This window comes from Anoplopoma fimbria, unplaced genomic scaffold, assembly GCF_027596085.1.
Source record: "Anoplopoma fimbria isolate UVic2021 breed Golden Eagle Sablefish unplaced genomic scaffold, Afim_UVic_2022 Un_contig_7525_pilon_pilon, whole genome shotgun sequence".
In the NCBI taxonomy this organism is placed as follows: domain Eukaryota; kingdom Metazoa; phylum Chordata; class Actinopteri; order Perciformes; family Anoplopomatidae; genus Anoplopoma; species Anoplopoma fimbria.
The window spans coordinates 1-27371 of record NW_026551418.1 but is presented as its reverse complement, the minus strand read 5'-3'; the positions used below and the strand labels follow the sequence as shown (position 1 = coordinate 27371).

The following is a 27371-nucleotide window of genomic DNA, read 5'->3' as shown; positions in this document are numbered from 1 at the left end:
GCAGCATTTTGCTGAATGCAGGACATATTCAATCAGAAGGACATTGCAAGCGAGTGTGAGGGCTTTTGCCAAAAGTTGTTATAAAACATTGTAGCTAATGTTGGGAATGGTTATCAAAAATGATAAATAATAGAATATGTTGGGGGGTTTTCTCCGTTAGGGGCAGATGCTCTAAGAACTGTTGGGAAGACAAGCTTGATGACAATCATTTATGTTCGTTGTCACTTATTACTGTTACAGAAAAAATCCAACATAAACAGCACCCGTGCATGGGCAGTCATCATAGTAAGGGCTGTAAAGTCCTAGTCGACTGGTCGACTTATTGGTCGATACGTTCTGGGTCGACCAAAATTCTGATTGGTCGATTTTTTGCCGTGTTAATTTCATAAAGTCGTCATCAGGAGGAAAGTACCAAGTGCTAATGGGGGTGTTTTCAGAGCCCTGTTTCACAGAAAACAGCCTGTCTTCAGAGAACACCCCCCTTGTTTTCACTATTTTGGATTAGCCCAACCCACTAGAGACAGGTAGACTGAAGAAGGTCCATGTTATTCAACGTCCGGTGGTTTAATTGCTGAATATTTATTTTTATTTTGAGCGTTTCATTTAAGTTTCATTTGAGTCCTCCTCCTCTACCATCCATGTCAAAGACATCGGCAGTGTGGCAGAATTTTTCCAAAATAGATGGCGGGAAAAAAGTCGAATGTAAAATTTGCAAACAACAGTTTGCATATCACAGCTCGACTACAAACATGGCGTATCATCTAAAAACGGTAATATTTCAATATTATAGCCTATTAATATCATATTAAACATATTTCAATATTTTAGTCTAATAATCGTTTATTCGTTTTATAACTGCAGGATCCCTCCGATACACCCAGACCACGCTGGATGTTAAGCCTCCTCTATCATCCAAACGCAAACATGATATCACAGAAGGAATTGTCAATTTTATTGCTCAGGATATGAGGCATTTTATTATTTTATTTTTGTATTTGTTCTGAGTGAGCCTTCCTTGTTATTGTTATGCACTTTATTTCGTTTCAGTTTATTGCTAAATAACGAACTTTTATGGTTCCCTTTTATTATTGTGCACATTTATTTCTATTTATTGGATTTGTTTTTTTGTTTTTTTGCCTAATGCGCAATTGCGCCGTGCCCACTGTTTGTAGGCTATTGTTTTGAGCCTTTGCTTTATTTTTGGTACATGATCTGGGATGTTTAATAAAGATAATTTTGAATTGTTTTAATTGCCTTCTTGTGCTGATATCAGTATATATTTTCGGTAATCATGTGCTATTATATTGCGCAGATGCACGTGATGCCCCCCCCCATTAGTCGATTTTTAGTCGAAATTTCAGGGTTTCAGTCGACCAAGAATTTCTTTGGTTGATTACAGCCCTACATCATAGGCACTCATTAGTGGCTTGGTAACGGGCTGCTGTCTGAGGCATGATCACAGTAATTCTGCTCACAGGTTTCAGTATGAACAGAGCCAGATTCCAAAGAAACAGCCTTGTGCAGAAGGTCACGTTGTGCATCTTATGTTCTTGTAGCAACATAACAGGCTCCTCACAGACATTCAGCACTGTCTCCTCACCAGAGCTGTCAGACGTACGCGCTATCTCTAAAATCTGTGTGTATGTGTGTTGTAGGTGTCTGGTATTGTGGGCAGGGCTGATGTCTTGGCCTGTCTGCTGTTCTTGCTGACGTTCCTCTCCTACATCAGGTAAGATGACTCTGTAGCACTCCCAGAACTTGTGTGCACGCACGCACGCACGCGCACACACACACGCACACACACACACTAACATGCACACATACAGTGGGGCAAAAAAGTATTTAGTCAGCCACCAATTGTGCAAGTTCTCCCACTTAAAAAGATGAGAGACGCCTGTAATTTTCATCATAGGTACACTTCAACTATGAGAGACAGAATGGGGGGAATCCAGGAAATCACATTGTAGGATTTTTAATGAATTAATTGGTAAATTCCTCGGTAAAATAAGTATTTGGTCACCTACAAACAAGCAAGATTTCTGGCTCTCACAGACCTGTAACTTCTTCTTTAAGAGGCTCCTCTGTCCTCCACTCGTTACCTGTATTAATGGCACCTGTTTGAACTTGTTACCAGTATAAAAGACACCTGTCCACAACCTCAAACAGTCACACTCCAAACTCCACTATGGCCAAGACCAAAGAGCTGTCAAAGGACACCAGAAACAAAATTGTAGACCTGCACCAGGCTGGGAAGACTGAATCTGCAATAGGTAAGCAGCTTGGTGTGAAGAAATCAACTGTGGGAGCAATTATTAGAAAATGGAAGACATACAAGACCACTGATAATCTCCCTCGATCTGGGGCTCCACGCAAGATCTCACCCCGTGGGGCCAAAATGATCACAAGAACGGTGAACAAAAATCCCAGAACCACACGGGGGGACCTAGTGAATGACCTGCAGAGAGCTGGGACCAAAGTAACAAAGGCTACCATCAGTAACACACTACGCCGCCAGGGACTCAAATCCTGCAGTGCCAGACGTGTCCCCCTGCTTAAGCCAGTACATGTCCAGGCCCGTCTGAAGTTTGCTAGAGAGCATTTGGATGATCCAGAAGAGGATTGGGAGAATGTCATATGGTCAGATGAAATAAAATAGAACTTTTTGGTAAAAACTCAACTCGTCATGTTTGGAGGAGAGAGAATGCCGAGTTGCATCCAAAGAACACCATACCTACTGTGAAGCATGGGGGTGGAAACATCATGCTTTGGGGCTGTTTTTCTGCAAGGGGACCAGGACGACTGATCCGTGTAAAGGAAAGAATGAATGGGGCCATGTATCGTGAGATTTTGAGTGAAAACCTCCTTCCATCAGCAAGGGCATTGAAGATGAAACGTGGCTGGGTCTTTCAGCATGACAATGATCCCAAACACACCGCCCGGGCAACGAAGGAGTGGCTTCGTAAGAAACATTTCAAGGTCCTGGAGTGGCCTAGCCAGTCTCCAGATCTCAACCCCATAGAAAATCTGTGGAGGGAGTTGAAAGTCCGTGTTGCCCAGCGACAGCCCCAAAACATCACTGCTCTAGAGGAGATCTGCATGGAGGAATGGGCCAAAATACCAGCAACAGTGTGTGAAAAGCTTGTGAAGACTTACAGAAAACGTTTGACCTCTGTCATTGCCAACAAAGGGTATATAACAAAGTATTGAGATGAACTTTTGTTATTGACCAAATACTTATTTTCCACCATAATTTGCAAATATATTCTTTAAAAATCAGACAATGTGATTTTCAGAAATCTCTCATCTTTTTAAGTGGGAGAACTTGCACAATTGGTGGCTGACTAAATACTTTTTGCCCCACTGTACATGTACACTTGTTAAAGACAACTTTTTATGAACATGACTTTAACTGCTAAAAGGATGAGCATATGAGGTTGTGTGCTAGTTAGCAGCATAACTTGTGACTATGTTCTTATTTGCTGACGTGGTTTTTCAAATTAAGCTATTTAACAAAGCCCCTACCATAAAAGATGCCATGTTCAGATTATGTGATCACAGGACAAACTTTGACTCCTAGGCTAACATGAGACTTTTTACAATGACCCTGTCTGCTCTGTATTAAGTGATAATTCTGGTTTATTACTACCTGGGTCTTATTCCATAGTTTTGGCCATCCTTTGTATCTGTAATAATGAACAGATTACTCAAAAAGCAAAAACTGAGATCTGGGAGCACAGTGACATTGCTATACATATTTTTGACGGATTTAGAAACATGAACAGTTAAATGTTCAGACGTGCAAAAAATATTTTAAAAAACAGCCATACTAACAGGGTACACGCTTTTTACACACTTTTTTTTAGCAATGTCATAGTGCTCCCTGCCCCAATATATAAATGATAGAAACTATAATTAGAAAAATTATTATTATTTCATAGTGTAGTAATGTATACAAGCTGAACTTGTATACATGAACGCTATATTTCAATATGCGCTATTGACAAGCTAACGGCAGGGGTTGGCAAGCAACTGGGATAAAAGCTATGGTCATGTTTCATATATTTGCATTTGCAATATGCTACAAACGTCAGCGGCGTGATAATGGGGCAAGCATCTACTATGCACTCCGCTCGGCACGTTTGGAGTTTTTTTCTGGTTGCCGAGAGTTGAAAAATGTTCATTTTTGGGGGTTTGTCCTCCCTCCCTCTAACTGCTCAAGTCTTTCCTTCACGCACGCAGACCTGCATGAACAACGCGCATTCCACCCTGCTTGTGTTTTTGTATTTCTGTAATGGTACCTGTCTTTTGTTTATGTTAAGAAGAGTTTGGAAGTGCATTCACTGTAAATATCTTATCTTATGAATCAATCTTATTGTTGTTGTTCTTCCCCTTGGTCACATCAAATGCATAATTTGATTTGCATTCCATTGTTACAGGAATGATACCTGTTATATCTCTCTATAAAAACCAATACTCCCTCTGATCGACTAATCCAGAGAACGCTGGAATTCCAGTTGCACTGATAAGGTTAATAGTTTTGATAGTAAGTTACAGCCCTAATTATGTAATCAGAAACTACTTATTTCTGACAAATGCTGCGGATTGTCATTCAGCCTAATATGGGCACTGCTTGTGTCTGTGATTAGGTTACTGTTACGGTTAATGTGTCCCTGAAAATAAATAAACATTTGAATGTGGGAATCTGGGCTGTGACCTGTTCATCCGTCATCTGTCTCTTTCTGTGTCTCAGGAGTGTTGGTGTGTGTGTCTCTGAGGACTCTCTGCCCTCCACGGTGTCTGCTTGGTTCCTGCTCGTCAGTTTGTTGCTGGGCACCTGTGCCATGCTGGTCAAGGAGACGGGCATCACCGTGTTCGGAGTGTGCGTCCTCTACGACGCCCTGGTGCTGTGCCGCAAGCCTCTTGTCAAGTAAGCACACAGTTTTACGCTTTTATTATTTTGATTGTTTTTTTCTTATCTTCATTTATGTGGCAATGGTTCACTGAGGTTGCACAGCTTTAAGAAATGTTTGGCTTTATTTCTATAACTTCTGTACACCTGGGAGCTGCCCAACGCCACAATAGACAATTAGTATTTTTTCTGTGCATAAATAGCTGGGATAAGGAGCACTCTTCAGCATTTGTATTGTCAATGTTGCTGTTTGTGTACTTTGATCCATGTGGAATCCAGTTTTAGACTTTTGATACTAAAACACTTTAGTCTGCAGCATAATTGGACTCAATAGAGTTTTGGGTTTAGGTTTAATTCATGCTTGTTGAGATGATAATGAAGAGTTTAACCCAAACATTTTTACAAGACTAATATGCTTCTGATTTATTGGACAGTTTTTCATATTTGGTGGTTTATCATCATTACTACAGTACATACAACACACAATAATGCGTACAAACTGAAGCAGTTGTAGATCACTTGCGGCCGGTTAAGAGGAGTGAGAAGCTGTCAGCTGTCAATGAACGCATAAAATCAATGAAATGTTTTCAAAAGGTTTGAATCACTGTAAGCACAAGTGGTTTTTCTCATAAATGAGCACAAACAATTGTAGGCTGATAGGTCCAGTAATATTGGAGATTAGCCATGGACAGATAGACAAATACATAATGTCCTGGCAGAGATATCAAAGCAAGCATATGGACTTATATTAAACAAACTTTTTTGGTGGATTTTTTCATGCATGCATTGCAGATGGATTTTTTCCATGGACATTATATGGACAGGGGAAGATGCCTTAGTATACTTAAAACTATCCAGCAAATGTGTTCCGACTAACATTTGCTGGATAGTTTTAAGTAATTTGCGTACAAGATGGAATAACTAATGAGATCTTGCAACGGGACTGTTATGTACATAAGTAGTGAAATAATAGGTGTATACATACATGTTTCATGAATATAAAAAGCACCAATGACGTGGATCACATCCTTCGGATTGGGAGTGAGTCACTGTGAATGGCCCAACAATAAATAAGAATAAAACCTCTTTATACCCGTCAATTGTGCGTTGGGTAGCTGTGAACAAAACAAATAAAAAGTGCATTGAAATAAATACTGTGGATATAGACAGACAGGATGATTATCAACAGTATTTATATTGACTGTGACAGATGATGTAAATATAAAAAAATGGTGCATTAAAAATTGTACATTTCTAATCAATAAGATAGTTTGGTGTAAGAGGTTTTATAACAGTGTATGACTCAAGTGTGTATCAGAGTGACGTCCTGTGGAAAGAAACTCTTCTTGCTCCTGGTTGTTTCGGCGTATCCTCTTCAAACTGGTTGTTTCTTGACTCTGGAGGTGTAAGTGCTGGATGGAGGGCAGGCTGACCAGTGTTTTGCTCTGCGGTCTGTTGTAGACTGTTTGTATACTGTTTTGGTGGCTGATCCAAATCACACAGTGATGGTCAGGCTGAGAACAGACTGGATAATTGCAGTTTAGAACTGGATCAGCAGCTCCTGAGGCATGTTCACACATGTCCTCACAAAAACTATTAGAGGATGTCACAGTGTCATAGAGTTCACCCAGGTCTGTAGTGCAGTCAAAACAGCCCTGTAATTCCAGTTTGGCCTTACTGGTACATCTCCTCACAGCCTTGACCACAGGTTTAGCAGATTATAGTTTCTAACTGAGGTTGAAAGAAGATGACTGATCTGTTCGTTCAATTGCCCCAAAAGCCTTGAAAACAGAAAATGCAGAGAATCTCAATAATCTACAACATTAGCCATCCAGAGCTGTAGACTGGTTATTTGGACTCGAGACACAATTATTTGCAAATAACAACTATAGACTCAATTTGGACTTCCATCCATCCATTCATTCATCCATCCATCTTCTTTTTGCTTATCTGGGTCATTCACAGTCACTCACTCCCAATCCGAAGGATGTGATCCACTATTTTACCGAAGGAAAATGGACTTAACTGCTCTCATCTGACGGCTCTTTAACTGGACTTGACAAACAATCAAGTTTTAAGTTTCAGGATAATTACTGATTCAAGATTTAAAAATATGTTGACACTGCCTAAAAGTAAATAAAAAAAATAGTGTCCTCCCCGATTTTACTAAACAACTAAGTGTTGACTAGGATGAGTGAATGACTACTAAGATGCAGCTCAATACAAACACAAATACAACTAGTAAAGACTTAACTGATGTAGTGTTTCTGAAAGTTTTGTTTATAACTTACTCTGAACGCTTGCGAAAGCAAGTCTCGCGCCCTTAAGGGCACAACCAAGTCTAGTCTCATGTCTTTGTTGGTCTCTGAATGCTGAGCATTAAAATGGCGTGGCAGGAGAAAATCTTTCTTTGAAAGCTAGGTTAATGGTGTGTTCTGGTTGTTAATGGTTATGTCACAAAGCTGAGACACTCGTCACTTTCTTATTGCTGCAGTACTGTTCTAGGTTTACAGGAATATCCATCAGATGGACCAGATACTGTATTCTACAACTGTTTGAATATCAGAGATTATGACAAATAACCTGAAATAATTTTTGAGAGTGAGAGACTCTTTTTAATTTATTTTACGGAATGTAAGGGGGCTGAATGGGCTTGTGAAGCTTGCAAGACTATTATCTCACTTGAAACACTTAAATACAGATATCAAGATATCACATTCTTACATTCTATAGGTGACTGTGGCTTAGTGGTAGAGCACGGTCGTCCTTCAATCAGAGGATCGGCGGTATGATCCCCGGCTCTACTAGTCCATGTTGTGTCCTTAAGCTAGACACTTAACCTCAAATTGCTCCTGTAGGCTGTGCCTGCGGTGTACAAAAGGGTATGAATTAGTCCTGATGGGCAGGTGTCACCTTGCATGGTAGCCCCTCAGTGTATGAATGGGTGAATGATGACATGTAGTGTTAAAGAGCTTTGAGTGGTCGGAAGGCTTGAAAAGCGCTATACAAGTACAGACCATTTACCATTTAAAGGAAACACACGTGCACAAAAGTCAGCTACGACTTGGCAGGCCTGCATAGTCCAAATCTTTTATTACAAATTCAACTTTATAATGAGATCTGCAGTAGCATCAGTGACTCTAATGGGCTTATATATGTTGTAGTATCTGGCTCATTCTACTAAACCCCATTGGTATGTGTGTGTATGCCCCAAACATTAATGATGAAGATTTTATAAAGATACCGTCCATCACATCAGACTCACAATCTAATATTTGAAAGAGAAATTAATTGAGTGATGGATCCTGGTCTAAGCATATCAAGCTCTAGAACTATCACATACCTTCCATGATGTGGCAAGCTCTGGCTACCTCTATGGATCAGTGTGGCTCTTTTGACCCATGGAGATTCTCCCAACCAACTGATAGGCTCTATTCTCTTATATTCACAAGTATGTACTCCTGTATAGATTAATTATTTTATAGAAAAGTCACTCTTTACTTGACCTAAATTTTGAAGCTCAACATAGAGCGAGTTGTTCCTGGATACTGGATTCTGTCCTCCTGTCTGATGTCGAATTTAGCAATTTTATCTCTGAGTCTATTTGGCTTTTTCTGGAGACTAATAAAAATGAAGATTCGGCTCTTTCTATGTTATGGGAAAGCTGTAAGGCCTTCCTCAGGGGTGAGATAATCTCGAACACTGCTCATACTAACAAGGCACGGAAGACACAACAACACAAGCTTCTAAAAGCATAGCTGATCTAGGGCCTGTGTTCACATAATGTCATTTTCTGGCAGCTGAAGCGCTGGTATGTTGATATTTTGACAACATATCACCACTCTAACCACCATTGTATGATAGACTAGTATGCATTTTTTGTCTTTCACTATCTTTTTGGATACTTTGGGCCATCAGTATAGAGATCTTCATCTTGAAGTGCGCTGAGCGTCCCAAAAAAAGGTGGAGCAAGCAGAAGAAAGACGCTAACCCCACTGAAAATGATGAGACTTTAAGATCTTACTTACTATTCTATACAAATCTGACTTGCCTGATGATGTTTGGATGTTAAACAGGCCCTATTATGCTATTTTCCGGGTGCATATTTTTTATCTCAAGTTACACTTACAACATGTTTACATGCGTTAATGCTCATAATCCTCCTTGTTTTTCCTCATCCTGGCTGTCCTGCAGCACCTCTTCTCACCCTCTCTCTGAAATGCTCATTGTGGTGCTTGCTCCTCCCTCCAGAAAGCAAAGTCTGCTCTGATTGGTCAGCTATCCCGCTCTGTTGTGATTGGTCAACGTTTCACATTTCAAAAACACTTCCTCCAGAGCTTGACAACTGAACGACGGGTAAAAACGGGATTTGGACTCGGGCTGCCTGGGTGAGAAACTGTTTTCATAACCACTATACCATGGTAGATGTGAACTTTACCTCCGTGTCTCTCTTTTGTTGTTTGAGGGCCAAACTAGCTTGAAGGAGTTTTACGTCACTTCTGTAACATTGTGACCTCATAAAGTTACAGAAGTGACAGAGATAATTCAATGGAGCCGTTTCAGGCAGCTAAGGAGCAATGATTTTGAGGAGGGTAACTCCTTTTAGGTGTGGACTTCAGGTTTAACACTCAAAAATATATATAACACACTAAAGGAGAGGGAAAAGTGGAAAAGCATAATAGGGCCACTTTAAGATTCTTCATTGGCCTCAATTTACCTAACTGAAGGTATCGCTAAATGTAAATGAAATAATTGATGACATCAAGTCAATGAAGAGTGGTAATTCCCTGGGATCGAACTGCTGTATCTAAAAATCTTTTTAAATGTTTTCTAAAGTTTGGAACGGGCATGAGCTGGTCTTTTTAATAGCAAATATCTATGATGATAATGGTTCGCAAAAATGATGTATGCACAGTAGCTCAAACATTCACCAAAATGTAAGAGTAAAAAAATTATATGTAATAATCAAAATGATGATTAACTATATTGAACAATATGATATAATTTAAATGAAATTACCTTGGGGCATTATGTAGTCTCATAGAATTTCCTCAAAGTATAATAAACTATCAATTTGCAACTAATAATGGTAGAAACACATGTCAATCTATATGATTTTTGAGATTTATCTCTGAATCTATATGTCTATGTTTAAAGGCCAATTCACCGTTTATATTGTTGATTTGTGCAGCAGGTGAGGAAAAAGGATGGTTAGCTTGTATGCAACCTAACCTCAACTTGCTTTTCCATATCCTGACTATACATTACATTACATTACAGTCATTTAGCAGACACTTTTATCCAAAGCGACTTACAATCAGTAGTATATTACATATCATTCACCCATTCACACACTGATGACCATGCAAGGTGCCACCATCAGACTCTAACTAACATTCATGCAACATCCAGTCCACACCGATGCAAGCCTTCGGGAGCAACTTGGGGTTAAGTGTCTTGCCCAAGGACACATCGACTGCTGAAGCCGGGTATCGAACCACCGACCCTCTGATTGGAGAACTACCTTACTCTCCACTACGCCACAGCCGCCTATAAACTGACAGTACAACAACAAAGTTTGGATAATATTAAATCAATTCAATACATTGACAGATGTTTTTTGCTTAGCCATTTGCCATTGCTGTACTAGGGCTGGGCAACTAAGTCCATGAAGGAAAAGCTGTTCCTTTGTTAGCCAGCGGCTCCATCGGTGGTAGAGGAGCCTGGCTGGGAAAAGTTCCTGTGTCAAATGATGCAGTCCCTGCTCTGCTGTGTTTAAGCCGCCGACAGCTGGTTTCAAGTGAGTCCGAGTAGATTAAAAGAAAAGACACCTCAGTTGTGATGCACAGCTCACATCTTGCTTTCAATTTCCCAGTTAATCTCGTCCCATTATCCATCACCATCCAGACATTCTGGGTGTTTAATTAGCTATGCCCTGTCACAAGGACGTCTTTGGGGATATGTAGTGCTCTCCAGCTGAGCTCCACATAACAGTGTGATGCCACTGCAAATCTGAAGCATACTACTGGATCACAACGCATTTAAAGACACACTACTTATCATAGTCAGTTTATTAGTCAATAATGTTCTTTTGTGGATCTGGAGTCACACAAATTTGTAGTCTCCAACTACCTTTTTTTATTATTTTTTTTACCTTTTTTTTTTAACAGGGAACAGACTAAACAAACTTGGGCCTTGGAGTTTCAAAGACTTGAGAGTTTAGATGATAGCTGTCAATCACGTAACCTCAATGTGTTCCATGATTGACGAAAAGTAGGCACATCCCAATCATGCTCTTTAGACCTGATCCTGATCCAAGTCCTTTAATATTTGGTATTTTCCAATAATGAGTCTAGTTGGTTTAATAGTTATATTTACCTTAGTGTTGATTAAATATGTAGGCGACATATTGGAATAACAGGTCTAGCCTTTTTTGTACACCTTATTCTTAAACTTGAATTATTGATATGCCTGAAGGTTCAACTACAAGCACGCCACTAGCAATTGTACAGGGATGCTTCTGATTCGAGCTTTTTCCCTCACAAATTATCTTTGCCTAAGTACAAGCTGCAGAGAACACATTAAACAGACAAGTTTACTTTTGGCCTGCCATCAAGTCGACCACAGAATTAGCAATAATTGGCATCAGCCAATATGACCCGCCATCATTTATCATTTGTCACTAGCAATAAAAATAAATTTAGAATGAAATGCTGATGCCTGAATGTGTTTTCCACTGATCTTTGCTAGTAAGAAAGAGAGAGGAGAGGTCGCAGATTCATTAGCTTCAGAGTTTAGTGAATCTATGTATTTTACCAATCTCACATAAGTGCAATTTGCACTTATGTGCCCAAATCATTTTTAGAATAGAATCATCTTTTAGAATAGTATGTTGAAAAGGTTCAACTCACCAGTCTTTTCTGGATCCAGTCTCTCTTCAAAGGTGGTCTTTGGTGTCAAATGTGGATTTCCTTTTTGATCTTTCTCCGGTTGTTCACTGACTCCTGTTCGATGACCTTTGATCTCTTCACAGTGGATGCTGTGAGTGGTTTTGGTCTATCGTTTACGGACAGCTGATGTTGTCTGTTTCTGATTTCTTTACAGTACACTACGACCTTAAGATCCTGCCAGGGTCTTGGCAGGGAGGCTCTCATGGTAGAATGCCAGCAGTCAGACAGGGCTGGATGGTTTATGAATAGGCAGATGATAAACAAACACTTTCCTGGTAGTTGTTTGGTGAAAGTTACTGCACCACACTGTGCTGTTCTGATCAGGTGTCCAGGGGCCTTGGACTCGTGGTTCAACAAATCATAAACAACAGCTCTCAAGTCTTCATTGACTTACACTCTTGATAGGTCAACTTCTGTTGAATTACCTGAGCTTTTGAGTCTACTTTAGTTTTCAGTTATTGAATGAGACATAAAATGACAGCCGGGATTTTCCTGACACGAAGAATGTGAAAATATTTGAAAACAAAGGCCTTTTTTACATGAAAATTTCTCTCAACTATCAGTTGTTATGCTTAACTTCCCATCTTTTTTCTGTCTCTCTGACTGGTATCTCCAACATGCGTTATGCAGCAGTCTTTCCCCTCTGCATTCCTTCCACCTTGTTGCCTCATTCTTCTCCTTCCCTCTTCACCTCTCTAACATGGGGTACAACTCCAACCTTTCTTTCCTTGACACCTATCTTTACGTTTCCCTGGAATGTGAGGAGATTTCCTGCTGGCTCAGGAGCAGCCGTAATGAGGACATCAGGAAGATGTGAGAGGTGTTTTGTTTTTAAAGGAGTGAAGAGAGTTAGCTCAGTCTCTACACTACACTGCTACACATTAAATCTTTTGGACTTTTATCTCTGTACATTGCATTTGGTTAATATTTTGCACTTTCCTGCACAAAACTATACAGCTCTTTCATTTAAAACTGATATATCATGCATATTTTCCATGGCACGTTTCTACTTTATAATTCCTTCCTTATGGGGACAAAATGCACGTACCAATAATATACATCATTACATGTTAAAGAGTGAAGACTTGGTTTATGGTCAGGGAAAGGGTTAGCATTAGGCTGGTAGCAGTTGAGTAAGTCTTAATGTAAGTCAATATAATGTCACCAAAAGTCATGAAAACACAACTTTGTGTGGATGTGTGTGGGAGTGTTTTGTGCTAGAGAATATATTTGTGTCTCTATGATTAATGAGAAGGTTCTTTGGGTACTTCAGGCTGTATCTTCCAGGGAGGAGCACACACACACACATGCACAAACAGAGCCAAGCTCTCCACAGCATAATATTGCCTTTTCTCAGGGAATAATAATAATAATAATAATCCACAGGGGAAATTATTTCATTTAACCCATCCCGGAGGAGCAGTTGCCTTTTAGGTGTCTTGCTCAAGGACACCTCGGCATGCTCCACCAACCTTGTGGTTAGGGACAAGCGCTGTGAGCCAGTTGTGAAAGCTCTGATTGTGAGCCAGTAATGATGCTTGATAGTAATCCTCTCCTGGGTTTTATGCAATGCAGATTTGACCTAATCTGTGCATGCTCTAATGCACACAACCCTGATCTCCACACAAAATATGGGAACTGTGGGTAGGAGATGATTATAAAAAGATTGAAATGTGCATTTCAAACCATTGCAACAGCAGAACATTTTAATCAGGAAAACTGCAGTGCATTTAAACTGAGCCTTTCATCGTGAATTTAAAACCTTTTGTTTGGACTTGATTCTTTTCTATTTCTGATTTTAGATTATAGGTGGTTCAGAGAGTGAAGGTAAATTGTATAACATTTCCAAATGGTTGCCCTTCTATTGATTTTTGCCTTAGGTTTCTGATTTTATAATCAGTTTGCAGTATCACTAGGAAGCCAAATTTTCTATTTAAGGGGCAAAGTTCTCAATACTGCTGAAAAGAGCTGGAGTTCAGTTCCAAAGCATTACTTGTGTCTTTCTTGTTCACTTCAATTAAATTCAATTTTATTTTTTTATCTTCGGCAAGACACTTAACCACAAGTTGCTCCCCAAGGCTTTGCTATCAGTGTAGGACTAGGTGAATGACATGTAGAGTTAAAGATTTTTGAGTGGTCCAAAGACTAGAAGGGCGCTATACAAGTACAAGTCCATTTAACATTTAACATATCACTGATATTTTCTTTTGCCTCAAGCGGCTTTACAATATGTACATCATGCTCTGACCTTGGACCCTGCATCGGATAAGAAAAACTCCCCAAACTTTAAGGGGGGTGGGGGGAAGAAACTTCAGGGAGAGGTTTCTTCATTTTTACTGGAGTAAAGTAAAAATGTTTAGGTTAATAAGGCATAATTGGGTATCATCTGCAAAACAACCCCAGTTTATGGAGTTGCTTAGAATAATATTGCAAAGGAAGCATGCATAAGTTTAATAAAATTGGTCCAAGCACATAACCTTAGGGAACTCTGTGACTATATTTTTCATGTAGTTAGCCAACACCTCTGGATCTTTTTAAAGAAAAAAGGTTTATTTACAGCTAATTTGAAGGACTGTGGTACCTGGCCTGTTAGTTTAAACATATTCATCATATCTAGTAAAGCTGGCTAACTAACGGTAAAGTTTCCTTTAGCAGCCTAGTCCAGATGTGGTCTAAGTGACAGATGGCTAAGATGTAAAAATCATAGAAGACAATTGGTGAAGGTAGATGGGAGAAAAGCAGTCTAAATATCAGGTTTTACCGCTGCTTTAAAGTTACTGTACTTGAGGATAAATCTGTATAGGTTGAGGGCAGGTGGTGATCAATTGTGTCTCTAATAGTTTTAGAGACACATTAAAGAAGCTCGTAAAGTTGCTACCACTGAGGGCTATAATAATACATGTTTCAACAGAACTGTGACTCCCTGGCTACAGTGCTTAAGGAAACCTAGGGTTGTTCTATATTCTTTCTATTAACGATGAGTAATCGCTAACTACAGTAGCCAACGACTGAGCTTCCATGGTGCGATTCACAATTTACTCAATTAACTAAGTCTCACCTCAAACACAGCAGATAAACTACATTTATTACATGTACCATTATCACTAAAGGAGACAGAGGACTAGCTATACATGTCATACACCGAGCAGGAGAGGGAGAGATGGAAGCATCGAACTAGTAAGTACAATGACGTTAGCAAAACTTGTAAATGACTGTGGGATTTAGTGAGAGAGTTGCTAAAAGAGGGAGAGAGCTATGAATGCTTTGGTAGAACTAGCTAAGGTTTAAATGTATAGCTGGTAATTAGACACTGTAATGATAAATTTTACACTGAGTTAAGCTAGAGCAGCTAAGGTACACTACCAGTAACAGATACACTGTCAATTAAGATTTGGCAAACGTTTATCGTAGCAGAAAACAATAAGTAATGCACTCAACCACCGTGGCCTGTATGCAACTTATTTGTGTTGTTATTTGTTTTTCTTTGTATGTATGGATTACTTGGGTTGTTACCGACATCTGGTGAAGATTTCATGTCAATAGCACCTTTAGAAATATATTTACTGAGAAAAATGGTGACGTGTTCAAAACTTATTTAACCCGGTGTGTGTGTGTGTGTGTGTGTGTGTGTGTGTGTGTGTGTGTGTGTGTGTGTGTGTGTGTGTGTGTGGTGTGTGTGTGTGTGTGTGTGTGTGTGTGTGTGTGTGTGTGTGTGTGTGTGTGAATCTGTGTGTATTTCAAACTGTCATGAACATAACACTGAAAATACAAAATAGTGGGGAATTTTGAAAATACATGATCACAAAACTCATAAATCCTACTCATACTCTTCAATATCACTATAACAGTATAATAATAATAAATATCTCATCCTTATGACTTGAGTACCTCAAATCTTTAAGGGATCATTTATTTTACCTGGATTCTCTCCCAGGTGCACGTTGCTGTTTGACCTTTGGGGATTTTATTGAGAGGACGTTTGTGTGAGTTTCAAGCCCATTAAATGTACTAAATGCATCGCGCCTCTCTAGAAATAAGTGCAATGGTAATCAGCAGGGACAAAAGCGTTGCTTTTCTGGGACCAAACTCTTTCATGGTAAGTCAGGCAAATGCAGCGTCTGCAGAGTCTGACTCCTCTTTGTCATTCTGTCTCTCTGCTCCTCAATCCTCAGCAGAACAGACAGCAAATATAGAAAAAGGGAAAGGGAGTAGAGAGCAAAAGGACAGAGATGCAGAGATGAAAGCAACGAGAAAAAGCGAGACAGACAGAATGTGTGTAGAATTCCTGTGAGATTTCATCCTTCACCGTTTCTACGATGCTTTGAAAGCTCTGCACAAGGGAAACATCTCAACGTAATGGGCTGTTGAATGGATTATCCATGCTTTCCTTTCACTACCTGCTGTCTGATCCCATCCCTCTTATTCTCTTGAGCTTCTTTAGTTTCTACCTCAGGCTAATGAATGGGACTGTGTGGTCTGGGAGGAGAGTTCATATATGACATTTTCTGAATGGCTGGATCAATTAAATTGGTGAATGGATGGTGACTTTGAAGACTTTGTTACAAAAACTGTAGGAATGTATCAGTTAAACTGGATGTTAATTAATGACACAAATTCACAAATTTAAAATGCGAAACTCAAGATGTGGAAGGATCTATGGCCTGATTCGTCAACGTAAGAGAATTTTGATGGCCTGGACAGACTTGTGAAAAAATAAATTTTAAACCAGTAAGAATAATTGGTGTTTTCTAATATAGTGCAGCCAGGTATTTTTAAAGAATAAGACTATGGTTGTCAACAAATCCCATGAAAAGACCAAAATGTGTTCATCAAAACATTCTGACTTCCTGTTCGTGGCTCTCTGCTAACTGTTATATGCTGCTGGAAGCCGTCCTATGCTCGGAGGATAAGCTGTTTACTGCTGCTTGTGTTTTTCTCGTGGTTGAGGCACACAAGTCATTACAACGTCAACCCATTTCACTCAGACGGCGGCCTCTGCTCTGTGACTACCTCCGCTACCTGCTCAGCATCGGCACAACTCTGTCTCATATTCAGTCTCCAACCCTTTCATATCTGTGAGGGCTCTGCTCTGTTATACAATATTTAAAATAGAATTTTGTGTGTTCACAGTAACAATGAAGGAGGTGAGCATTTAAAAGGCCACAAAAGACAGCTAATTTGTGCATAAAGCACTTCTGACTGGAGGACAGCGTTGACTTAAGCCCAGAGAAAAAGTCTGACTGATCTTCTGTATGTCTCTGTGTCCCTCAGTCACCTGTCTGGCTCCAGATTCAGGGACCTCCACCACATCTGCAGCCCCTTCATCAAACGAGCCTGCCTCATCTCTGGCTATGTGAGTTTTTTAAAACATTAACATTAAAAGTACCATACTGGTGGCTCCGCATGCAAGTCAATTGCCTACCAATTGTAAAACTTACCATGACTGTTGGCAATTTCCAAAGTAAAACACAGATGTTAAGATTGATACATAGTGGTATATGGTTTTTCTACAGTTTGGTTTATACTTTTTGGGGAGTTGCATTATTATTGCATGTGAATACAGTTGAAAATTCTGACTGGTTAGAAAAAAACGTTTGCTAATTATTACATTGAAATGTTGTATTACTCTTTTCATCTTATGTATAATAATACTTATATTTGCTTCCATTTTTCGTTGTTTATTGTATTGGTACACTGTAAATAGTCAACTCGAGGCCATTTAGCTGTCATAAACATAGCTCCTCTTAGTGTGTTTGAAGTGGGGTTGTATGAGGTACTTTTCCATAGTCAATGTATTACTGAATGTAGATGATAGACTAGTTTAGAGAAACGGGAAGGACTACCAAGAGGAGAGCAAAGTAATATACCGCTGTGGACAGCTAATTTGGCAATTGTGGGCCTATGTTGCCTGTTTAGAGACAAGTTGAGGAAAGAGTATTGAAAAGTTTGAAAGATGGGGGTATTGGATATTCTATATGGCTTTGAAAGTTATACTTCAACATGGATACAATGACCAGACTACGGTTTCCAACTAAGGAAAGAGTGAGCAGATAATGGAATTTTCCACCGTACTCGGCTTTCAAATTAAAGCTGGGATGGGTAAACATTTTTTGTTATGTCTGTCTAAATCCTGACCGCAATCAATAATTAGAATGCTCTGACAAAAACAACAAAAGAACAGGTATCTGTGGCTGTTTATAATAGCCTGTCCAATAATTTCATTGGGCCTGAATCAAACCATTTGACTGGTTACCCGCCTGTGCACTCATCACCCATCACTGGAGTCTTCCACAACCTGCTAACTTGATAGCTGTACTAATAATAAGTACTAATAGTAGCCATGCAGGTTTCATAATGATAATTCTGGGGTGGTGGCTTTAAAGCGAGACCTGAATGGACGTGCTGTCAGTGTTGTTGACTTGGCGAATCTCTTGCTAAAAGTGACTTTAAAGCTAGTGCTGCGAGCTACTTTCAATGAAAAAGAATTGTCAATATTAGCTTGTGTTCCCGTCTCTGTCTTCCTCGTGTGTCCCACCCACCAGAACTCCAGCCTGCTACTGCTTAAAAGGATTAGGGATAATTAGCAACACGTTACAGCTGTGCCAATTAAACTCACCATGGCACTGTTTCCCTGATTCACTCCCACACATCGCTCCCCTGCAACTGAGCACAGACCATGCCAACTGCCACGGGATGATTTTTTCTAAATCTAGCGTACTCTTCCTCGTTTCCCCCTAATCGTAACTTTGACGTGTGGGATATTTGACTCTAATATAAAGGGTAAAATAATTCTAACTATACATTCGGACATCAGCACAAATGGGGAAATGGCATTATAATTTGTAATTTTTAACACAGACATTTTCAGTGAAATAGATGCGCAGGTGCAGTGTTGTCACGTGCAGCATTGTCAGGATCTGGTTCTTTTTCCAATATTTCAATATCACTAATGTTAAAAATGTATTATTTTGGTGGAACGTTTTGCTGTTTGTAATCAATACTTATAACATTTAAAAAGTAGTTGCAATCGATGGCTGCCAAAGCAAAGAATTGGTTGCAAATTTCTCAAAATGGTTGACAATGGCAAGCTGGCAACCCTTACTGTCAAGCCCTGAATTTGTTATTGTTTTTTATTTGTATCAGTTGTCAAAAAATAATAGACAATTTTCGACTAATTAAATGTGAACTCCTCTTCTCACCATTCTAGAATAAATTTCAGGCACAGAACTTGTCCTTGTAACTGTACTCATATGTTCCCCCTTCCTCCTCCAGGTGGTGATCATCATGTCAGTTAGGCTGTGGCTGATGGGGGGATCCATGCCCCTCTTCTCTGAACAGGACAACCCTGCCTCCTTCTCACCACACCTGCTCACCAGGTCAGTGACACATAAACACACACACACACACACACACACACACACACACACACACACACACACACACACACACACACACACACACACACACACAAAAAAAAGCAAAGCAACGGATGAGAAGACAGCTTATATTTTAACTGAATTCAAATTCACCTCTTTTTGAGATATCTTTGCTTATTAATTATTATATACTGAGCCATACATAATCAATGACACTTTACCATCGGCCTTTAAGTGTATTTGGCTTTCAGGAGTAAGTAAGAAGATGGAGTTTTGCCTTAAACAACTAAGAATTTATTATTACAGATTACTATCTAATTTTGTTGTTTTTACACCGGAAGTGTCAATAATAATTTAATAATAGACATGGCAGATTTGGGAATGTTATTAGCTGACAATCATGCTTACACTAATATTGATAATTTATGCAATTATTGCAAATAACTGAACTTTCTCCATTAATAAAGAGTTCGTGTGACTTCAAGAGCAGTTCATAGTAAATGTCAGGATTTCTAGCAAATATTTAGTGAATTGAGCAGAATATAGCAAATATGAAGCAAATGCAGGGCAATGAAAATGTAGTCATTAGCAGATGACAAATATGCAAGTATCTATCAGATTAAGATGAAAATGAATCACCCTCCGGAGCAATATAAAATAATAAAAAACAAAGGAATATGAAAATTGCTGGCAAGATCTGAATGAATTGAGATGATCCGGATGACATGATTGAATGCCATGGTTGCTATGACCAGAAGACCAGATCAATTCAGAGGGAGGAGTGAACAGCGGGTAGCCCTGCAGCCGAAACACCACCAGCACATCATATGCACATTTATAGAGAATCTGTGCAATTGTGCCAATTACAAAGCGAGCACTTTCAATGACGTTCACATAACGGATCGTGATGATGATCTTCTGAGGAAGATGAACACGTCATGCTTTACAACCTATCTTGAAGAGGAGTGCTCTTGTCGAGGCTGTTGCCAGATTGAGGCTGCTAAGATGCGATTGTGTTTCCAATGTGTCCCGCCCTATGAGGTAGGCGGCCCCTGTGCTGACTTGCTTTATCTGTGAAAACTGCAAAATCCGTAAAAACTACATTCAAGATCTTACAGGTGCAAAAATACTTTCGCCAAACTGGTTCCCCAACATTATACCAACAATGCCGTCTTACAGTCGTCCGCTTTTCAACAGACAGACCTGTGGTCAGTTTATAGTGCTTATACAACTATCTTAAAATATTTAGTTTAAAACAAAGTTGTTTAGCATATCTAACTTTTTTATTTTGATGATCAGTTTTTTTTGTTATGTTGCATTTTGCACAATAATATTTGTTTACATTGTGCAGCTGTTTCATGCATTCTGTTTCTGTATATATAATGTATATTGTATTAATTTGGGAGGCCAAGCAAACCATATACAAGTTAAGCGATCAGTGTATACATGATTTTCAAATGCCTTTTCGTTTTTCCTGTTCCGATGGGAGGGTCCTGGTACAAAGGATGTTGTATGCATTTGTATAGTTTGTAAAGCCCTCTAAGGCAAATTTGTGATTTTGGGCTACACAAATAAATTTAATTTAAATTCCTGCTAAACAAATGAAATTTCCTATCAGCTGTACTGTGTTTTTACTAATAATTAGCATATATTAGCATGCTGTCCCGCTGAACTAATATGGTAAGCACAATGTGCTATGCCACTACAATACAGCCTGGCATAGCCACTAGGATAGCTGTAGACTCTTTAGTCTTGTGTTTCTGTGTTGTTGTTCCAGTCACATTTGTACCTAAAGGTGGCTATGGCTCACGAGTTAGACAGATTAACCACTAATCAAAAGGTTGGAGGTTTGAACCATATTAAAGGGATTCTCCAATCGAAACATCATTTTAACAATTTTCACTTTTTTGGCACTGTTAGGGAAAGAAAGATTTTCTGAAGATATGTATATATTTCTTCCTTTTCTTTACCAGATGTGTTTATTGGATCCAAATAAGAATGAAAATGAGGTGTGTGTGTGTGTGTGTGTGCTAAACCAAAATGTGTGTGTTAATTACGGTGAAACTGTTTTCTAAAATCCATGTGGCCTGACGTGACACCGGTGACAGTAATCAACTGGTATACCGCTTCGCCATCGTCTGTGAGACAGCATATCATTGAATCAGTCAATAGCACAGCATCAGATAAAAAAAGCTCTTTTCTCCCTCGGCCACCTGGGAAATTTATAACGGATTCTCATAAGCCTCTCTCTGTCCCTGCAGCTCACCTTCATTTTTGTCTCATTATTTCAACTCCCTGTTGTCTGGCTGAGCCTCCAGTATTCCCTCATCACCTCTCTGTGTGTCTGTCTGTCAGTGTGTCCTTGCTCCATCCATCCTGCTCTAGTCCTGGCCGTTCGACATTTACAGTGTGCAGGTAAAAAAATGAAATGGCTTTTTAATGTTGATCATGAGGTCCCAGCTTTCTCCAGGACTTGTTCTGGGGCCTCTACTATTCAACCTGTATACTTTTTATATGCTAGATCATTCAAGACAGTAAGATTCATATAACTTTGCAGATGACACAGATTTACTTAGCTCTCTCACTGAATTGTCATGATGCCCACTGTGCCATTAGCCTGCTTAGAACAAGTCAACAATTAAAGACAATACAGAAAATATAGCCATTATGGCACATTCTTTTTTTTTTACAGACCGCTCTAGATCTGTGATTTGTACGGATCCCTCCTCGCGGTTCAGAACGCATTTGAACTGTGGATTAATCACACAGTTTAACCACCATAGTGTGAAGTAAGTTTTAATGAAAATCGTTATCCGCTAACACTAGTGAGAAAATATGCGATCAGAAATGTGCATTAATGCTCTCTAGTAGCCGATCCCTAATAATGTAGAAAGTGAACAACAAATCCGTGTTTACAGGAGGAGAGCTGTTAACGGTTGCAGCACTGCTAATGGCTAATGTAATGGCTAAAGTAGAGAGGTTCCATTCAGTTACATTATGACCTGTTCAGGCACTTTTCAGTAAAAAATTGTTTTGGGCGAAGGTAAATCATAATGTTATCATGAAGTGTTCAAATGTAATCTTGTCATCTGTAAATTTGGTGAGAAATACAGTTGTTTGGCGGAGATGTTTTAACAGTAATTTAAATTAATATTAGAGAAGGAATTATGACCTTTCAACCTTAGTTCAAGCAGCCTATAATACATCATTAAAATTAAATTCTATCTACTTAGGTTTTCGATGGTTTGCTATCTTCATAGCTTGTATAGATATTTGGGACCCTGGTGGGAAAAATAAATGTGTAGCCTGATATACCAGCTGCATTAACAAAACAAAACAACACAACAAAAACAATTTGTATGTGCCAATAGGGATCATTGACGATCGGCAGTTGGTATCTGCGGCAAAAATGGGATCAGGACACATCTAAAAACTTAATTTGCTCTCTTTTTTTCTTTAGTTCTGGTACGATAAGATCTGTGACTTAAATCAGTGTATAATCATTGTTTTATTTCCGGATGATTTATTTGATTCATGTGTTACATTTACCCCTGAATCTTTGATGTATTCGATTTAATGTTTATTTTCATTAATATTATGTTTCTCAATTTCCTTTTTACGATTTTTACACTTTATAGAGCCACATTCTGTCCCATATATGGGAGTATCAGTTAGTGTTATCCAGCTCTGCTCTGATTGGCCTAGTCTAAGAGCAGATGGACTCTCTATGATGCAGATTAATAATAATAATAATAATAATAATAACAATCCTTTATTAGTCCCACAATGGGGAAATTATTTCTCTGCATTTAACCCATCCCGGAGGAGCAGTGGGCTGCAATGAAGCGCCCGGGGAGCAACTTGGGGTTATGTGTCTTGCTCAAGGACACCTCGGCATGTTGCCGGTAGAGGGGTTTGAACCACCAACCTTGTGGTTACGGGACAAGCGCTCTACCTCATGTGCCACAGCCGCCCCCCATTACAACCACTTAACTGATAAATGTGTTTGTGCAAAATAATGATATTGCTTGTTCTGCTTTGAGATGTCTATTTGATAACGCATGACAAAAGTACCTGTGAGATGGAACAATTTTCAGTTGAATTAGATATCCTGGAAGAAATCAGTTTGCTCATCTTTTTGCCTTCAGTTTATTTTTAATCAAGCACCTGTAGCCGTTTTCTGGCTATGCTCTCTCTTATGCTTATTCTGGTTCCGATGTTGGTTTCCCCTCTAGATAAATGAGCTTAACAGAACATGTTTATTGTCTAAATGTATCAGACCAGGCACCCTGGTTGCATTTTTGAAAAAGAGCAGACTTTTTTATCCTACAACTCTGTTTCCTGTTGTCTAGTTGTGACTAAAATCAGTCAGGTTTTAAGAATATTTTTTGGTCTTTTGTGGCTTTATTTGATAGCCAGTACAGGGGTAGGGGGAGACATGCAGCAAAGGGGTGTGGGTCGGATTCAAACCCTCACAGTATAAAACACTCATCCTTGGAGACTCAAACAAGACAAAAATGTTGATGCTTTTTATTTAAATAAATTAAAAAAACTCCTCCAAGCCATTTTGCTCATTTGACATATTTGCTTCATTGTATTGCTGCAAGCATGTGTGTGTGAAGAGGTATTGAACAGCTGAGAGCGCTGCCTCCCACCTGAAGCCTAGATCCTCTTCCCATCACATGAGGCTCAGGAGAGCAGAACAGCCTGGCGCCACCAGACAACTGATTAATTTTCTCCTGCTTCTTGATCCCTCACTCCTTTTTTCCCCTCTACCCTCTGTTTCTTCTCTTGTATGTGAGCCTCGGTCAGTGTGAGAGTGTATGTATGCAGGCGCTCATGTGTGTGTAGGTGTGTGATTATTTGTGGTTAAAAGGCCTAGACCCATCAGAAGGACTGCTGGTGGAGAACATTCTGCTGTCAGCGGCACCTTGGAGGGCTGCCTTGGGGTGTGTGCGTTTGTGTGTGCGTGAGAGCGCAAGACAAACTCTGCAAGTCTCTTATTGACACAAGCCTGTGTTTATTTCACATTATTATTCTCTCCAACCGTAAATAATAAATGGTAAATGGACTGTACATGTATAGCGCTTTTTTGTCTCCGACCACTCAAAGCACTTTATCACTTCATGTCATCATTCACTCATTAACACCCATTCATACACTGATGACAGGGGCTACAATGCAAGGTGCCATGATTATCTAAGTATTCATACCCATTCATACACCGATGGCACAAGTCTTGCCTATTTCACATGGACTAGACACAGTCTAGTCTAGACACATTCGCCCCCATCAATCTGTTTAATAGCCAATCTGAACAGAAGTTAGAGGAGCACAGGGAGACGGCCGAGGGATCGGGAAGAGGGAGGAGCAGCACTCCTTTTTGTCTGTCTGACATGTTTTAATCATTATGCCCTCTGGTTCCAGCCCGTCAGCAGGTGGTTTCTCAGCCTTGTTGAGCTTCATGCTCTTCTGCTAAATTGTCGTGGAGGAAATCAATACCTAGCCTGCAGCAGGTCTTCACAGCCTTACCATTTAGAATTAAATTATTTTCCCATTTACATTATGATAAAAAAAGGAATCGCTGGCTGGATCATATCAAGAAGCAATGTTTTTTTAGAGCGAATGAAGCTCTGCAATTATGAAACACGCCGGGGCACAGGAAAGGGGTAGGGACGGACTGGGGAGTATACAGAGTGATGGACTATGACTTCAGAGTCCTGGGTTCACATCCTTACTTAGGGTTAGGTTTAGGCACCGAAAGCACTTTGGTTAGGTTTTTGTTTTTTTAATTGGGGTTTGTGGGGTGAACCCTTTTGGTGCACAGGCCTACTGACAATGGCAGTTATGGATTTCAGGGAAGGTAACTCAAACCACACCTACACTCTGGGTGTTGTTGTTTCTCAGACTAAAGACGGAGCTCTACAGGAGAGAATATCTGGTGGGGAAGAGGCTTTCTGGATTAAACCAGACCGAGAACCATCCCTATACCTAACCCAGTACTGTTGGTGCCTGAACATAGCCATAACAGCTTTAATAATGCTGTAATCACTACAAGCAGGTTGGTTACTTTTAGCAGTCTGTGTGTGGTAACTCAAAGTGCTTTTTACATTCCATATCATCATTCACCCATTCACACCCATTCATACACTGATGACAGGGGCTACAATGCAAGGTGTCACCTGACCATCATGACTCTAACTAACATTCATACACATTCATACACCGCAGGAACAGCCTGCAGGAACAGTTCCTGCGGGAGCAATTTGGGGTTAAGTGTTGTGTGTGTGTGTGTGTGTGTGTGTCCGTGTGTTGTGTGTGTGTAGGGGCTTGCTCATGCTCCTTCTCTTTCTGCCCCTTACTCATTCCACCTCCTTCCTCCGACCAGGTGCAGTTCTATCCGACCCTGTGCCAGCTGTCTTAACTAAACAGGGAGCTGCCACACTGTAGACAGATCAATACTCTAGACAGCCATGCAGGTCTTGTACCCACTGAGAGACATGTAGAGAAAGGGAGAAGACAAAAACAGCCACAGAAAAGCAAACTAGTTAGAAGCATATCGATCGATGACATGACTCAGCAACATTTTTATCATTCAGTACACTGACTTGGCACATTGGGCTCTAAATGTCAGGCTAGAGAATTATTCCATATCAATATTCAACCTCCTTTTCATTTTAAACTCAGGTAGTTTAGTATTGAGATAAAGAGGATTATTAAAATGATTGATTGTAACTCTAGTTGTTTTTGATTATTGTTCACTGTGTGATTCAATTTTTATCTATTTTCTTTCAACCCTCTACGTGCCTCACATCCACCTTCTCTCTTTCTCCTCATCCTCCATATCTCTATCCCCTCCCCTCAGGATTTTGACCTATTCTTACCTACTGTCTTTCAATGCTTGGCTGCTGCTGGCCCCCGTCATGCTGTGTTACGACTGGCAGGTGGGCAGCATTCCCCTGGTGGAGTCCCTGTGTGACATGCGCCTCGGGGCCACCGCGCTGCTGGCCGTCGTGATGGTTGCTCTAATCCTCCACTGCGTCTTCTCACTGCAGGTAAGAGAAAGAAAATGATAAGTAGATGGGAAGGGCCTAAGAATGCAATTCCCATGAACTCTGTTGCCTCCTGATGCCCTCTGTCCTCCTCGCATCATGTAACTAATATAACTACATCATTTGAAGAGGTGTAAACCTCGTAACATTGTTCACATAAAAACCCCATGGTTACATCACAAAGGAGTGTCAGTTAAAAACTCGGCATTTTCCATTAAATCTCAAGCAGTGCATCTATCAGTCATTGCAAATACCCTAAAATTAGACATTATAGAACACAGAGAAGAATAAGTATCAATCAATTTTGGGGAAATGTTGAGCTTCGCATTTTATTTGAAATGGGTTAAATTGTTTCAGTCTAATTATCTACCTCCCACACTTAAGTCCCGGGTAAGATACACCAACAGCTTCTGAACAAAATGCCATGAAATTAGACATTCAGATAGATGGATATTCAGGGCCTCACAGTTTGAACACAAGGCTTACTAACTCCTGACCTTATGTCTGGCACCACTATCAGGCCGAAGTTTCAACGTGATAAACAATTTGTTCATGACAGTGGTTCTTGACAAGTAAGTGCTACCTGATAACTATCCACTTGACATCCATGGAATTTGCAGTGGATATTCATGGTCCCAAGTCATTGTTTTTTTAATGTTCCAATGAACTCTCCTCTAGTAACACCTTCAGGACAAAACCTTCAGGATGAAAATTGGAAGATCTGATTTGATCATCTTAATGGGACTGAAGACACAACCCCGCATCAACGCAGTCCCTTCAATATAATTTATTAAATTAGTTAATTCTTCTTCCTCCGCTGTTGGATTAAGTCTTTAATTTCCCATTATATCCTAATATGTAAGGCAAATTGCATAAGCATAGGGAAAAATCAGGAAATGCCGACCAGAATATGTGCAGACCCCACAGTATCATTTCTGGCGCCTGGGTCTACATCCACTGGTTGCAACACAGCCAAAATCCAAGATGGTGATGGCCAAAATGCTGAATAGGTGACGCTACAACAACTACGCCCACTTTTATATACAGTCTATGGTCTCCTCCAGTCAGGGATGGTATAACTAGC

The 27371-nt window shown here is 39.9% G+C and overlaps 1 protein-coding gene across 1 annotated transcript; it reads left to right on the top strand.

The window, feature by feature from the left end:
- Positions 1-1452: 1452 nt before the first annotated feature.
- On the top strand, positions 1453-26290 carry LOC129115530 (protein O-mannosyl-transferase TMTC1-like; the record flags this gene model as incomplete). The annotated part of the gene is made up of 6 exons (XM_054626951.1): positions 1453-1461; positions 1656-1729; positions 4751-4927; positions 17131-17212; positions 19132-19235; positions 26101-26290. Coding segments are annotated over exons 1-6 (636 nt in total), but the record flags the coding sequence as incomplete, so codon positions are not given.
- Between the last annotated feature and the right edge of the window lie 1081 nt (positions 26291-27371).